Source organism: Perca flavescens, chromosome 3, assembly GCF_004354835.1.
Source record: "Perca flavescens isolate YP-PL-M2 chromosome 3, PFLA_1.0, whole genome shotgun sequence".
Taxonomy (NCBI): Eukaryota; Metazoa; Chordata; class Actinopteri; order Perciformes; family Percidae; genus Perca; species Perca flavescens.
The window spans coordinates 1,210,714-1,225,135 of NC_041333.1; the positions used below are offsets into that span (position 1 = coordinate 1,210,714).

A 14,422-nucleotide genomic window follows, 5' to 3' on the forward strand; every position below is an offset into this window, starting at 1 on the left:
TCTTTATAGCTGCTGAGTCATAAGCTATTATAAGCAGTTAGAAATGTAAGTGTAAGTCATTAATAAAAGGTTTGAAATGTAAATGAATAGTTAAAGCCAAAGTGGTTTTAACAAATTGTGGTCCATGTGTCCTGCAGCTGTTTTCCAGAGGGTCAGAGGTTAAATGGTCCATTAGACTTTAGACTCATTATTTCAAGAGCTGAGACCACCAAGGCTAAAACTAGGATAAACACAAGCAAAAAGGATTTTCCACAACCTTTATTATTAATATTTACAGATCAGATACAGATTATTAAGCGTGACTTTTAAAAAGTAGTTGCCCTATAAATAGGCTAATGTAGATGTGGCCATTTGGTGCAGAGTTCCATGCAGTCAAGTACTCAGAGCTTAAAAGTAGCAATACAGTGTAGAAACACTGTCACAAGTAAAAGTCCTGCATTTAAAATCTTACATAAGTAAAAGTACAAAAGTATTAGCATCAAACTTTACTTAAAGTAGTCTATCAAAAGTACTCATTCTGCAGAATGGCCCATTTCCAAATATGAATTACAATGGATTATAATGAGTGATAATGTGTCACTTTAATGCTGGAGCTGGAACAGGTGGAGTTTATTTTGTTACTTTATACAGTATATCATAATATATTAGTTGATTCATTAATAATCTAGTAATTAGTAATTTAAGGTGTTAAAAGTACAATAGTTCCCTCTGAAATGGAGTATAGAAGTATAAAGTAGCCTACCATAAAATGGAAATACTCAAATCACCCCGAACTTGAAGTAACTAATGTAGGGCTACTTTCCACCTCTGGTTTCATGCCTATGCAAGTATCAGACATTTCAGATATTGCTGTTGGCACGGAAGATATACAGTATGCTTTATCGATTATGCTATAAATATGCAGCACCGGATGTCCAAAACCAGTCTGAAAAAGTCCATTTGATTTCATCAAGTTGTCTCCTGCTTTGTGCCATAGACAGTAGCTTGTGCCCGAGTGGCACCATGAGTGGCACCAGTGAGCTCTGGCCGTGACGTCAATCCGTGACGCAGGTTCGCCCTCCATCACTAGTCAAGCCAGCCCACTGACTGAAAACACCACCTAGAAACCAAGTAAGCCCTCGCGTTTAATGGAAATATGTAGTTAGCTCGCACAGTTCAGCATATTTCGAAAACAGGGGCTTTAGTGGAGCTGGTAAGTAAAACATTTTAATATGAGAATGATAAATCACTGTCACTGCGCTTTGCTTTGATTTTCCTGTTTGGAAACGTTTGCCAGCCGAGAAGCTAATATTAGCCTAGCCAAGATGACAACGGTGGTGATGGCGGATGGATTCCGTTATTTCCAGCTGCGGCGGTGGCATCCGATTAATATCGTTGTATTTCAGTACGCAGTCTGCTTTTAAAACTGGATGCTATTTAACAATCATCTAATACGATCCACTGAGCTCCTGACTGGCTTTGTATTGAGCTCAATGCCAAAAGAGAAGTAGCTAGGTTGTGTTGGCAAATGAAAGGTGAAGCTGTTGAAGTATGTTTCATATTCGCCAGCAAAATCCAACAGTGAAAGTAAATGCAGTAATGGCCAACCCAGAATAGACGTACAAGAAACCTACTTCAGTCTCCAGATTGAAATGTTGCTAGCTAGTTGCTTTTACTGCCAATGTTACTAGCATATTTTAGCGTTTGTGACAAGGTTAACGCTTCTGAACATATTCGTAGCGAGCAGCCACAATACATTTTCTCGAACACTGAAAAACTCTGTCTGAATCTCACCATTTTGTTTATTTCTTGCCTGTTTGCTAGCATGCTAACGGTAATGCTAATACATCTCACCCTCTTCCTCCATCAGCGCTGTTAACTTACATGGAAAGTTAACATGGGTGGCCGTGATGATGAAGATATGCCTTATGTTGTGAACAAACAAAAACAAGATGAAGAGCTAAAGAACAAGCTGAATGACAGCAGTCACTGGTGCGACCAGGAGTCCACTGGCAACAATGCCAAGTGGGTCAAAGAAGGTCAGAACCAGCTGCGGAAAGTAGCAGAGAACCAACAGGACCAGGACCATAACTGCAATATCAGCCAGAATGGGAACAAGGATGACTTCCCTCACCAGAACAGCACTCAGGAAGAACAACAGGGAAACGAGGAGCAGACCAAGTCTCCCAAAATAGTAATGACCCCTGGTCTTAGTCAGGAGGAGTCCAAGAACATCCTCAATGAGCCGCTACTTATCGACACGCTGGAGTCGACAGAAGAGAAAGATAAAGAGAGAGAAGAAGATGATAAAGACAAGGAAAAGACATCAGAGGAGGAAGAAGAAGAACAAACATCAGGTGATACCAGAGGAGAGGTGGTGGCAGAAGAACAGAGTAATGTGGAGTCTCAGAGAGAGGGCAGTGTTGTCGGGAGAAATGCCTGCCTCCTGTTCTCCAACATGAATGGGACACCAAATGATGAAGAGTCCAGCTGGCCTGCACTGTCTCAGGACAACCCAGCTGACAGCTCTCCAAATGGCAACAGAGGTAAGTGGAAGTGCATGGAGTTGAAAGCCACACATTTATGTTATAGTGCAACAGGTGAGATGCCTAAAAGAGCAGTTGGGTGTCAGCTTGCACAGGCCACAAGATGCATGGAAACCACATACCGTTACAGATGGAAAAGACATGGTGTAAACTTTGGTATATGCTCTTATTATTCTAAACTATACACTGAGCATCCAGTAGTTGAATTAGTATTGATTGGATAACAGGGCAACACTTAACCCAATTTTTTAGCATTTATTAGTATATCAATATTTAAAAGGTTTAAAACACACTATAATGTAGTAAGTGTTTATTATGAATGTACTTAGGAACTATAATCCTTCTGTAGTGAAGCACCCATAAGTGGAGTGTGGTGGAAAACAGGGCCTAATGAATGACATAAAAAAAAAATTATTTAATACTATCAATTGTGCCTCGTTATTTGCTGACTGTACATTACTGAAAAAATACTTTAGATGGCCTTATATTGGCGTATAACTTCAATATAATGTTTATATTCTACTTATAAATGCTAAATGGGGAGAGCTAAAGTAAAGTGTTACCAATAAAAGCAGGCATGTTTGGAAGTTTGCCTTTTTTTTTCTGCTGCCAGTCTTATTTTTTTCTTTATTTTTTACCGTACTTGTTGTGAAATGGTTGTATTCATAAATTGCACCATTTTCTTTCAGTTTAAAGACTTTCAGTTTGTTTTGGACTGAAATACAAAACAAACTGTATCCATATTGTTTTTCTATTCATTAACTGCTCACAGAACAAATTAAAGCTAAATCTCTAATGTCTTCCAACTAATATATAATCATTATAATAATCTTTGTGGTTGAGTGGGTGAAAGGCTAAAATCCATGCATTGGAGACAATTTCTATGGTCTGTTTTTGTGCAATGTTAATTTGGTGAGTCAGGTCAAATATTTTGGTCGGTGATGCCAGTGTAGTCTCATTTTATCAGTATTCAGTAATATTATAGTAGCTAATTATAGCAACATCTAGTAAGAGTATAGTAATAATCTAATTGCATCAGCATTATACTAGCATTTAGTAATATTGTAAAAGTCAAAACACTCACCGATGCATGGAAGCAACAAAAGACAGCTGTGTTTTTGGTTAAGTTTATAAAGAAGATAAACTGCTGGCCATCGTAAATCATTATTCCTTTGTTTACATTACAATTTATCTGATTGTAAGGTACTATATCTAACCACTTTTAAGAATCAACTATTTCACTGCTGACTACATATTTTACAGAATATTTGTTTTGTCCTTATGTTTTTTCCTGTCTTTTTTTTTTACCAGACATTAAATAATTTTCTGTTTGTGTGTTTCTCCTTTGCTCCCTGCCTTTCAGAGTCCTTTTGGGATTCCAGTGCCTTTGAGACCGACACAGACCTGCCTTCAGGATGGATGAGGGTGCGAGATACATCAGGCACATACTACTGGCACATCCCCACAGGCACCACCCAGTGGGAGCCTCCTTCACCCCTGGGTAAAGTTGGTGACTCCATGATGTCCTCGACTATGTCCCTAGAGACTACACCCTGTGAGGAGACTGAGGTAAGGCAACATTTTTGCTTGGATGAAGGCAAATGGCAGGTGAGTCTGTAGACACTAATATCTTGTTTTAAATTTGCCAGGAATCCTGGGCTCACCTTTCCAGCACAGATGAAGGAGTTGGTGAAGGGGAACTGTGGAATGTAAGTTGTGGTGAGAAAGATGGGTTTGTGCATCATTTCCCATTTTGGCTACAATAAATGGTTTTGGATTGGATTGTCTGTCAAGTTAACATCTTTGAATAAGGGAACATTTCCATTGTTAACTGTTTTTCTTCTTGGCTGTGTCTTCAGGAGGAGGGAGAGGTTGCATCTGATCAAAGTCTGAAGGAGTTTGAAGGGGCAACTCTACGCTATGCATCCATCAACCTGAAGTATGTACTGTTAAAGCTTTGTGATTAGTTAGTATTGAATATATTGTCACCTGTTCAATTCAATTCAAAGCACTTTATTTGTCCCCAAGGGGCAATTCTTATTCTCTTTCTGTTGCTTATCCTCATCTCTTTATCTCTCTCATTGTAGTTACAATTGCTCCCAGTCTGAGGAAGAAGAGAAGCTCGCTCCTCTCTGCACAGATTTAGAAACTAAGGTAAATCAGTGTTTCATGTTGGATCACTCCAATATGTTGAGAGTAAATTAGGGTCTCATAACCAGATTGAGTATGAAGAATACTGTCATTGGTGTTGAGACAAAAGGCTGGATTGAAAATACAAAGGGTGAAATATTTCCACAGGGATTTATAAAGTATGACTTAACCTATTAGTTCTTTCCGGTCAAAACTTGATAAAGCAAAATGACTTTTTGGGCAGGTTGAGCTGTAAAACCAAAATGAATACTTTTTTCTTGTTCTAATTGTATGTTTGTAGCCACGCAAGCATCTTTTAGTTATGGAGCAACCAACACAACACAACACAGGACACTCAATGAGTTGTAGAAGAGTGAAAATAAGCAGCATCCACTCATACTGTAGAGCAGGGATCTTCAACAGGGGGTCTGGGACCCCTAGGGCGTCCTCAGAGTCAATGCCTCCAAATGGACCTTTTTCACATTAGACATTTTGACTTGTCATAGTAGGAAAAGCAGAGCTGAAATTGATAACCTTAACGATGGCTCAATTCCATCAAGTGTCCCAGTAAGATATTTCAGTGAGTCAGCAGCATGCACAATACCAGGGTCTCTCTTAAGTGGAATGCAGCCATCAGTAATGGTTTACTACCAGGACCTCTCCTAAGTGGAATGCAGCCATCAGTAATGGTTCTGAATACACCTGTGCTTTTCCTGCTATGACATGTCAACATGTCTGCTGTGAAAAAGGTTTATTATTGTTAATTTTTTAAAGTGTTTTCAAAAATTTGAAAAAGTCTTAAGATGAATTGAACATATTAGTCAAATATAAATCCCCACTGCTTACTGGCCTATAGTCAAGTCACTAAGGCCATTCAGAGATACAACAATTATTAGGCTATTTGAATAGCTTAGTATTCTATGCAAAAAAAGGTATGTATAAGGCTTTAGGCCGCCCTACAAATTATTGTAGGTCCAGTTTATTATGCAACTTCATTTTACAGGGCTCCAGACTAACTAGGAGCACAGTGGCCCCCAACTGAAAATTTTAGGGTTGCAACCAGAAAATTTAGGTGCACACATCGTAAATCAACATGCTAACCAAATATTCACATTTCTACTAATTTCCACTGTATTACTAATAAGCATTTTGATAATAGAAATTACAATGTGCTGTTTCAAATTTAGTTTCACATTTTATTGTGCACTTTTGAAGATGTAACATAAAAGGTAAACCGACAGCACCATCGCTGTCATGACAGTACAAATATAAAAAAAATATATACCAGCTCTAGTCTCCAGTCTACAATTACAATGAATTCAACAAAAAGTTTTCAACTGCTCTTTACTGTTTCATGTAAAGCACTTTGAATTGCCTTGTTGCTGAAAGGTTCTGTAGAAATCAAGCTGCCTTGCCTTACAGCCTCAGCCTGTCAGTCAGTCCCCAGGGCAGATTAACCACTGTTGTGCCTGCTTATCCGGAAGTGTACAGCACCGTGACCGCTTTTGCCTCGCCGTTAATATCATATCGCAGCAAACGCTGTCTGCGTTAAGTTTTCAACAACTGTAACCACACTTGCAACCACTTTGTCGGCATTTCCGTGACTAACTGTGACTTTGGCGCGCCGGAGCTCCGCTCTCTGTCATATGCAGAGAGGACAGATAAGCTTGCGCTTACGAGCTCTCAGGTACCGAAATTTATATATAATATTTAGTAGGGGGTCCCTGCTCTGTCTCTCTTTCAGTTAAGGGGTCCTTGGCTTAAAACATGTTTAAGACCCCTGCTGTAGAGGATCCAACACACCACCGATTTCCACCCTGTCCTAACTAAATTGTTCTTCACCTTCCCTGTGCTGTCCTCTGTTGTACTAATGTGCTGCATATACTTGTATGGTCAGTGTTTTGCAGTGCGTTCTCTGGGCTGGGTAGAGATGTCTGAGGAGGACATGGTTCCCGGCAAGAGCAGTGTTGCTGTCAACAACTGCATCAGGCAGCTCTCTTATCACAAACACAACCTTCATGACACTGCCGGTATCTGGGGAGAGGTGAGGGGATTTTACTGAGTCGCAAAGACAATGACACATGACAATTCCTGTTATGTCCACTTTGATGTAGATACATTTGAAAAAAGTTTTTACTTGTAAAAAATAATCACACATAAAAACAACCACACTCAAATATCTTTTGAGTGTTGAGTGTTTTTGGTGATTATTGCTAACCAAAGTGATTTATCACTTTAATTCATCCATTGGGAAAGCCTGAATACATTTGCAGATCTTTTTTTAACTGTTAAGAAAAGTTTCCATGGCTAAATTCATATTGGAATTGTAGCAAACTATCTCAAATCGTAACAGCTGAAAGTATACTAATGCATGCATAGATTTCTTACCTGTTAATTTATAGCAGTCCACAAATTATTCTGATAGTTGAAATGTTTTTAAGCCAGGCTGCTCATACTGAGAGTGTGTGTTGTGACAGGGTAAGGACATGCTGATGGTCCTGAAGAATGACACTATGAACTTAATCGACCCACTGGGCCAGACTCTGCTTCATGCTCAGCCCATTGGCAGCATCCGTGTTTGGGGTGTTGGCAGAGACAACGGCAGGTCAGTATTCACAGTACAAGATCAAAATGAAGATGGCAGAACTACACATGATTTGTATTCTCTAACTTCTTACATTTGCTTTCAACAACCCATGCTTCACAAAGGCTTTGTTTGATCTAGAGATGCACCGATTGACCGGCTGGTGACCGGAATTGGCCGATTTTCACGTGATCGGCCATGACCGGCGACCTGCCGGTCAGTCTGACATATGCCAATTTTATGCCAGTCATATTCACTCGGGCGCCGCATGATTAACATCGCGCAACATCAGCATCACACGTGCACATGCAGTTTGTTGTATGTATTTTTATTTGTTATTTATATATCATTTTATTGCCATTACCTGTTTTCATACATACAGAAGTTTAGTTTGCTAAATATATCACATTTCTTTAGTTGCATATTGGATGTGAAAAGAAGGAAATGGTTCTTCCATAACATTGTACTTTAAAGAGTAATTTATATAGTTCTATTTTTATAGTGATCCATTATCTGTTCAAAACATTTTCTATGTTCTATGTAAAATGTTCTATTAAAGAAAAGATAGAAAATACATATTTGTGTGTGCTGTAAAGTGGTTAGAAAAAATGAAATCTGAATCCGCTAAAATTGGTATCGGCTGGTCAAACTCAATGAAAAATTGGAATCGTCCTAGAAAATTGGAATCGGTGCATCTCTAGTTTGATCATTTATTTATGATTGTACTGTTTTGAATAATCATATATTCTTCATTTGACATGGAAGGAAAACATACTTTTTTATTCATATTCTACTTCACATTTTTAATTTGTGTGGAGGTGCTCAGTGAAAACATAATTAGAAAAAAGTATCTGTTAACAATTAACTGAACTGTCAGAATTTTCTCATAATAGGTGCATTATGGCTAATTTACACCTTAAGTTAAAATACATTTTAGCTTCAGGCAATGTTTGTCAAATAACCTTCCTGACTTGTGATGGGACAGGCAGCCTTTTTTCTCACTCATTTGAATGTTCTGCCATTATCCTGTTGCATTAAATGGTCAATTCCTGTTTTTAAAAAAAATGGCTTGGCATTCCTAAAGAAACGTGTCATGACAAGCACATTGCCCTCTGTGCTCTATCATTGCACGCTGCTGCCCTCTGCTGGATTGTTGAGAGCATTGTTGACAAAGATAACCGTGACTGTTTCTGCCTGCTTCCTGTCTCACTGTATTCTAACAATGGTATTTCTTCTTTCATGCTGCATTTTCCATCAATTACAGGGAAAGGTAACACTTACTAAGACTTTATAATTAGAGTTGTCTGTGTGTGTGCTTTATGTGCTCATAAGAATATATTTGTTCAAACTCCCACACTTGTGCTGTATTTATCCTTCATGTAAATGTGGCCTTTTCCATTTGATTTCACCTGCAGGGATTTTGCTTATGTGGCTCGAGACAACCTGACTCAAGTTCTGAAGTGTCACGTTTTCCGCTGTGACTCACCTGCCAGGAACATAGCCACCAGCTTACATGAGATGTGTTCAAAGGTCAGCCATAATTTAATTTATATATATATATGTGTGTGTATGTATATATATGTGTGTGTATGTGTGTGTGTATATATATATATATGTATATGTATATATATGTATGTGTGTGTGTATATATATATGTGTATGTATATATATATATGTGTGTGTGTATATATATATATATATATATATATATATATATTATTATTATTATTATTTATTATTATTTATTATTATTTTTTTCTTCATTATGAATTCCATGCAATATCTTGAGTTTATAGTCAATCATGAGTTTCTTTGAAAATTCACGTATTTTCTTCCCCTTTATTTCATTTTAGATAATGATGGAGAGAAAGGCGACTAAGCCAGGGGTGAGCAGGCTCAGCTCTGACCCGGGTAACCCTGTGGCCATCCCCATTGAAGGTAAAGCAAAGTACCTTCAGGGCCTTTCACACTTTCAATATCCTTATCACTCAAAGTGTGGAAACAGTTACAACAATCAAACACTTAAATCTCTCTTCTTTCTTAACAGAGTTTCCTGCTCCGAAAAATGAACCCTTCCAGCGCTTCCAGGTTTATTACCTTGGTTGTGAGGCTGTGGCTAAGCCAGTTGGTAAGAAAACCCCTTCAAATATATAAAGGTTTATGTAATGGTTGTGCCTTGAAATCTTAAGTATTCTTTTTGTTTCCCAATCACAATTATGACTTTGGCAAAGTTAATGTATTGTATAATGTGCTTGTGTGTTTCTCATTTTTCAGGTATGGATATAATCAATGACACACTTGAGGCAGCAATTAATGGCAAAGATAAAAATGTCTGGACTCCTGTCTCAGTGAATATCGCACCAGCCACCCTCACAATACTTTCAAAACAGGTAACGGACAACAAACTGAACATGTATGTAATGAACTCCTAAAGGGTGATCCGGTGAATTTGGATAAGGGGTGACCGTCTCATCATGATGTGATTTTACAGAAATGTCAGCAGTATGTCTCAGTGTAAAATATTCATGCATTACTTTGAGCATGCACTGTTTACATTACCTACTGTCACTCAACTGGGTCGACTGAATGACATTTTCCTGTTTTGTTTTGTTTTTTTCCCGGTTGGGAACTTTATATTATTCCAAGATGGAGTTGATGAAATTAGCTTAGCATGTCTTTTATGTTTCACCACTTTGGTGTTGCATGTTTTTTGTGTTTTATTTATAAATTTTGCAACTACAAAAAAAGGAAAACAGCATTAGTTCAGTCTGTTTAATTATGGTAACGTATCATTCTTTAAGGTCTGAGAGTAACATGGAACATTGCAAACTGAGAAAATGCAAAACATATACCACATAAAGTATGTAATGTACATGTCATTTATTTTTCTGTCCCCAGAGTGAGGAGGTGCTGTCAGAGTGCAGGGTGCGTTTCCTGTCTTTCATGGGTGTGGGAAGGGACGTCCACGCCTTTGCTTTCATCATGGCGGAGGGTCCCGAAGATTACACCTGTCACATGTTTTGGTGCGAACCCAACGCAGCGAGTCTGAGCGAGGCTGTACAGGCGGCCTGCATGGTGAGTCCTAAACCACTACAGGAGATGAGAACGGCAGGTGGAGAGAGGTAGAGATGAGGTGGAGACATAAATGACTTGCAAATTATTTCAGAGGAAGCTTTAATTCTGTCAAGACTTCACTTCATTGTGTCCCAAAGTTGAAACTAATTTGGCCTAAATGTCAATCGTCCTCGTTAATAGGCACAAGCCAGTGTTTGAGTTTAGTCTAGTGTCTGTAATACACCATTCATGCTGCGTGTGTTTTCTTTTCATAGCTTCGTTACCAGAAATGTTTGGATGCACGTCCACCCAGCCTGTCCTCCTGCTTGCCCACTCCTCCTGCTGACTCTGTGGCTCGACGGGTCAAGAAGGGGGTGCAGAGTCTGCTGGGCAGCTTTAAGAGCTACAGGTCAGGCTCCCAATCCCCTTGAGTTTGAGTGAAGATGATCCACAGTCCATTACACACAAGGTCCATCACCACAGCCCCTTCTCTGTGTCACTTCTCCCTCTCTCATCCTTCTGCCACACTTTCGCCTTACGACTGTTTCACTTGTCTAGTCCCTAGTCTAGTGTGTGTGGAGTAGTTTGTTGGGGGGAGGGGGTGGAATATGTGTGTGAAAAGATTGCATTTATTTCTTTTTCTTTTTTTTTTTGGGCTGTTACTTTATACAACAATTTTAAACTTCCATCTCTAAACCGGTGAAACCCTGGCATCTATCTCTCTTTTCTTTGTTGGGATTCTTTCTGTGAGTCTTAACTATTTTTGTGTTTTAACAGAAACAACGCTATGAATGTCTGATATGGATGTAATATATATTTACATGCAGACGCTAGAATTTGCTTGAAAATGAGGTTGCTAGATTCTCTCACAGAAATGGTTTTGTTTCCTTTTCGTTCTCGGTGCAATTATCATGTTTAACACTCCAGCTTTTCTACAAGATCATGTAACACAGTGGTTGTCAGTTGGCGTCAAGTATCCTAACATTGACTTTCTAAAACATCATTGCACCTCTCTTTCCACCACCTTTTTAGATTGTAAAACAAGCGCTGTATGGCACCACAGTAGTGTGACCCATAGTTATATGTCCCTGTCCCTCCCAAACAATGTATTTTAGTCTTCCAAAGAACTGTATGGTCATCTGTCACATAGTGAGCAACCACTGATTTGAGTGTAGTGTGTTCCTCATACATTCTGCATGAACATTTGCAAGTTCAGTGCTAGTGTGCAATAATCAGATGTTCCTGTATGGTGTGGTGATACGACGGCTGCCTTTGTGATTTATTTGTTCACTTTAATGAGATAGTCTGGCTAGATTGGGTGCGAGGCTATTGGAACAACATAGCCATGTTGAAAATCATTATCTTGTGATAGAAATAATAGTAATAAAAAAAAAAAAAAAAAAAAATAAATAAAAACTACAAACTCTGGGTTTCCACACAGCCGTTTACCACCAACAACTACTGAATAGTACTGTAGAAACTCACCACAAGCTGCATGTTTGGATAGCTTAGAGTTCTTGCTGCTTGCAGCAGTTTAGTGCTTAAGACCCATCAGTGTATCCTGTAAATTCTTTCTGCGTTTCTGTATGGTAAGAGGAGGCTGGAGTTGATGTGTTGTTTGGTGTTTCATAGGCATGTCACTCTAGTTAGTGTCAGTGTTTATCATGAGCTAGCAGTAGAAAGTTAGACTTCCTGTCAGATCCTTCAGACTGAAAAGATGAGAGCAGGTTAATGTTGTATTTACAGTCTGTGTATATGGGGAAACCTAGAGACGACTTCTAATGTGGTTTTCATTTTTTTTTTTTTTTTCATTGCCACATTTTAACATGTGTGGGCCCCGGCCACTCCAGTTAATGTTTTTATCGTTTCCACACATGACAGTGTACGCCATTAAGATGATATTCACATTAGTTGGTTAGATTTACTTTGGATAAAGAAAACCCTAATAAGCCAAGTTGTATTTTATCTTTTTGTCTGTCAGTGATCAATACTGTATGTAGCACAATAGTAATAGTCATCTTTAATATTAAAGATGCAGTTTGTAAGATTCTTTGGTAATTTCAACCTCTGCAGGGCATTTGTTTGGCCACGTTGAGATATTGGTAGCTACTTACTACCTATCCTCAGGCTCTACACACAGATCTTAAAAAAAAAAAAAAAAAAAAAAAAGTCTACAAATAAGAATTAAATTACAAAAGATATTGTGAAAAAGAATGTATAGACATACATAACAAATGCAACTTTGAATTTAAAAGACAAAAAGTACATCTATGAAACATGTCCACTATATCATGCTGATATTAAAGTGAGACTTTCTGTGTTAAATGTTTGAGTCTAACTGGTGCATAATGATTGATCTATGGTCTAAAATAAAGCCATTTTTTTAAATAATTTGGATCAAGTCATTTACCTGCTATCAGCATTGAATTGTTCACAACTTTTAATCATTCTAGATGTTTTGTATTTTAAAAAACACTCATATTTTATATTTTTAAGTTTAGAAGAAGGCTGAAATCAGAAGTGTCCTCAAAAGAGTGCTAAAGAAGTTTAGTACTTGTATAAAATATAGCCACAAAATACATAATCCATGTTCTAAATGTATGGATTGGAAATGAGTCCTATTTGAGTAGCAGTGTGACAGATTTCCAGCATAAAGCTGTCATGGAGTCTGCTCTGTTGTCTGACCTTATTGAACGGCCTTTTTTCAAACTTACATTCATTTATTCCTGTTAGATGTTTTTAACGTCTTAGAAGTTATAATTAACACTAAAACTCTTACCAACTGCTTCTTTATATGTGTAATATATAACATTAATGAAAATTAGACTGCATTGACTCATATTACTGCCATGTCACTCATGTGTCACTTGGAATTATTTAGCTTTTTCAAAGTTTGCTGTGTCCAGACAGTGGCAACACTAAAGAACATTAGCAGATTAATTTATTTCTGTTCATGTAAATTAGGTGTATAAAATGTATGTATATAAAAGTCACTGCACAATAAATGTGAACATATAACTGTTTATCTTGTTGTCTTTTAATATCTGAGGAGTTTTTGTTTGTTTGTGTGCAGCCAAGTGGGTCTGAAGAGATTGTTCCCAAAGGGCAGGTCTGGATCTTATAGCCTGAACATGTCTGCTTTGGTTTCTGGTTGTGGAAGCATACTTTTATTTTTTTTTTTTTTTTTTTCTAACAATTGCTTTATCTGCCATTCACAGCTTTTCCATTAAAATGTAAAAGAAGCCACACACAACCTGCCTGGCTCTTTTGCATATGCATTAAAGCTGCTGACACTAGTTTTACCATATGAACTGACAGAGCATGAACAAAAAACGCAACCAACCCCATCCCCCCCCCTCCTCCCTCCAAGTCACCTGTTCAGTGTCCCCCCCCATTAAAAGGATGTGCAGGGCTGGTTATTGTTTCCTAAGAGATGGCTTTTGGAGATGAAAGCTGCACATCGGGTGGAATCCACAGTGGCCGCAGACTGCTAATAATTGGCTCCACCATCTCCACACCAATATCAAGACTGCCCCCGTGCCAGCAGGATCCTGGAGCAGCAGGACAGATCAAGGCTCTGGCCGATGACCGAGACCTAGTCTGTGCTAGCTGACATATTGACTTTAGTTTGTATCCAAGTCCACTACCATAGTCTGGCCTATCAGTGGTGTATTTCAAAAAATAAATCCCCGCTCCGGTTTACACCACAGGAGTCAGCTTGAGCAATGTTTATGTGTGAATTTCAGGAAACGATTTCAGGAAAAAATCGAGTTGCGATGTTTTTTCTCCAGATTGCGGTTACGATTCGATTTGCGATTTAAATATTTTCTTCAGCTAAAGTTCCATATTCACTGTGTAACAGATCCATGTCACTATCAAAATTGCTCTATATTCTTATGCAAGGATGAGAACATTAATATGAATTTCCAGCAGTGTTTTTCTTTTAATAAGCATGGGACATTGAACAGTCAAACACAGAACATGTTATCACAATTATAATAAAATAACCGTTCCATTAACAAAAATATCACTTTCCTGTAAACAGAAATGTCTGCTATGTCTCAGTTCAACAGCCGCATCTACATATTACTATCATATTAAATAAAGTAATACAAAATAAACGAAAAAT

General features: G+C 38.2%; 1 protein-coding gene across 2 annotated transcripts; it reads left to right on the plus strand.

Moving 5' to 3' along the window:
* Positions 1-943: 943 nt before the first annotated feature.
* Positions 944-13,316, plus strand: apbb1 (amyloid beta (A4) precursor protein-binding, family B, member 1 (Fe65)). Of its 2 annotated transcripts, none has more exons than XM_028573697.1 (14): positions 944-1,192; positions 1,850-2,525; positions 3,889-4,094; positions 4,175-4,234; positions 4,385-4,464; positions 4,613-4,679; positions 6,553-6,699; positions 7,133-7,260; positions 8,655-8,769; positions 9,093-9,177; positions 9,287-9,367; positions 9,514-9,629; positions 10,138-10,314; positions 10,569-13,316. In XM_028573697.1, the coding sequence occupies exons 2-14, from the start codon at positions 1,877-1,879 to the stop codon at positions 10,722-10,724; spliced, it is 2,067 nt and encodes a 688-aa protein (XP_028429498.1). In that variant the 5' UTR covers positions 944-1,192; positions 1,850-1,876; the 3' UTR covers positions 10,725-13,316. The 2 variants fall into 2 exon arrangements, with proteins under 2 accessions (XP_028429498.1, XP_028429499.1); XM_028573698.1 differs by having other exon boundaries at positions 944-1,110.
* The last annotated feature ends 1,106 nt before the right edge of the window (positions 13,317-14,422 follow it).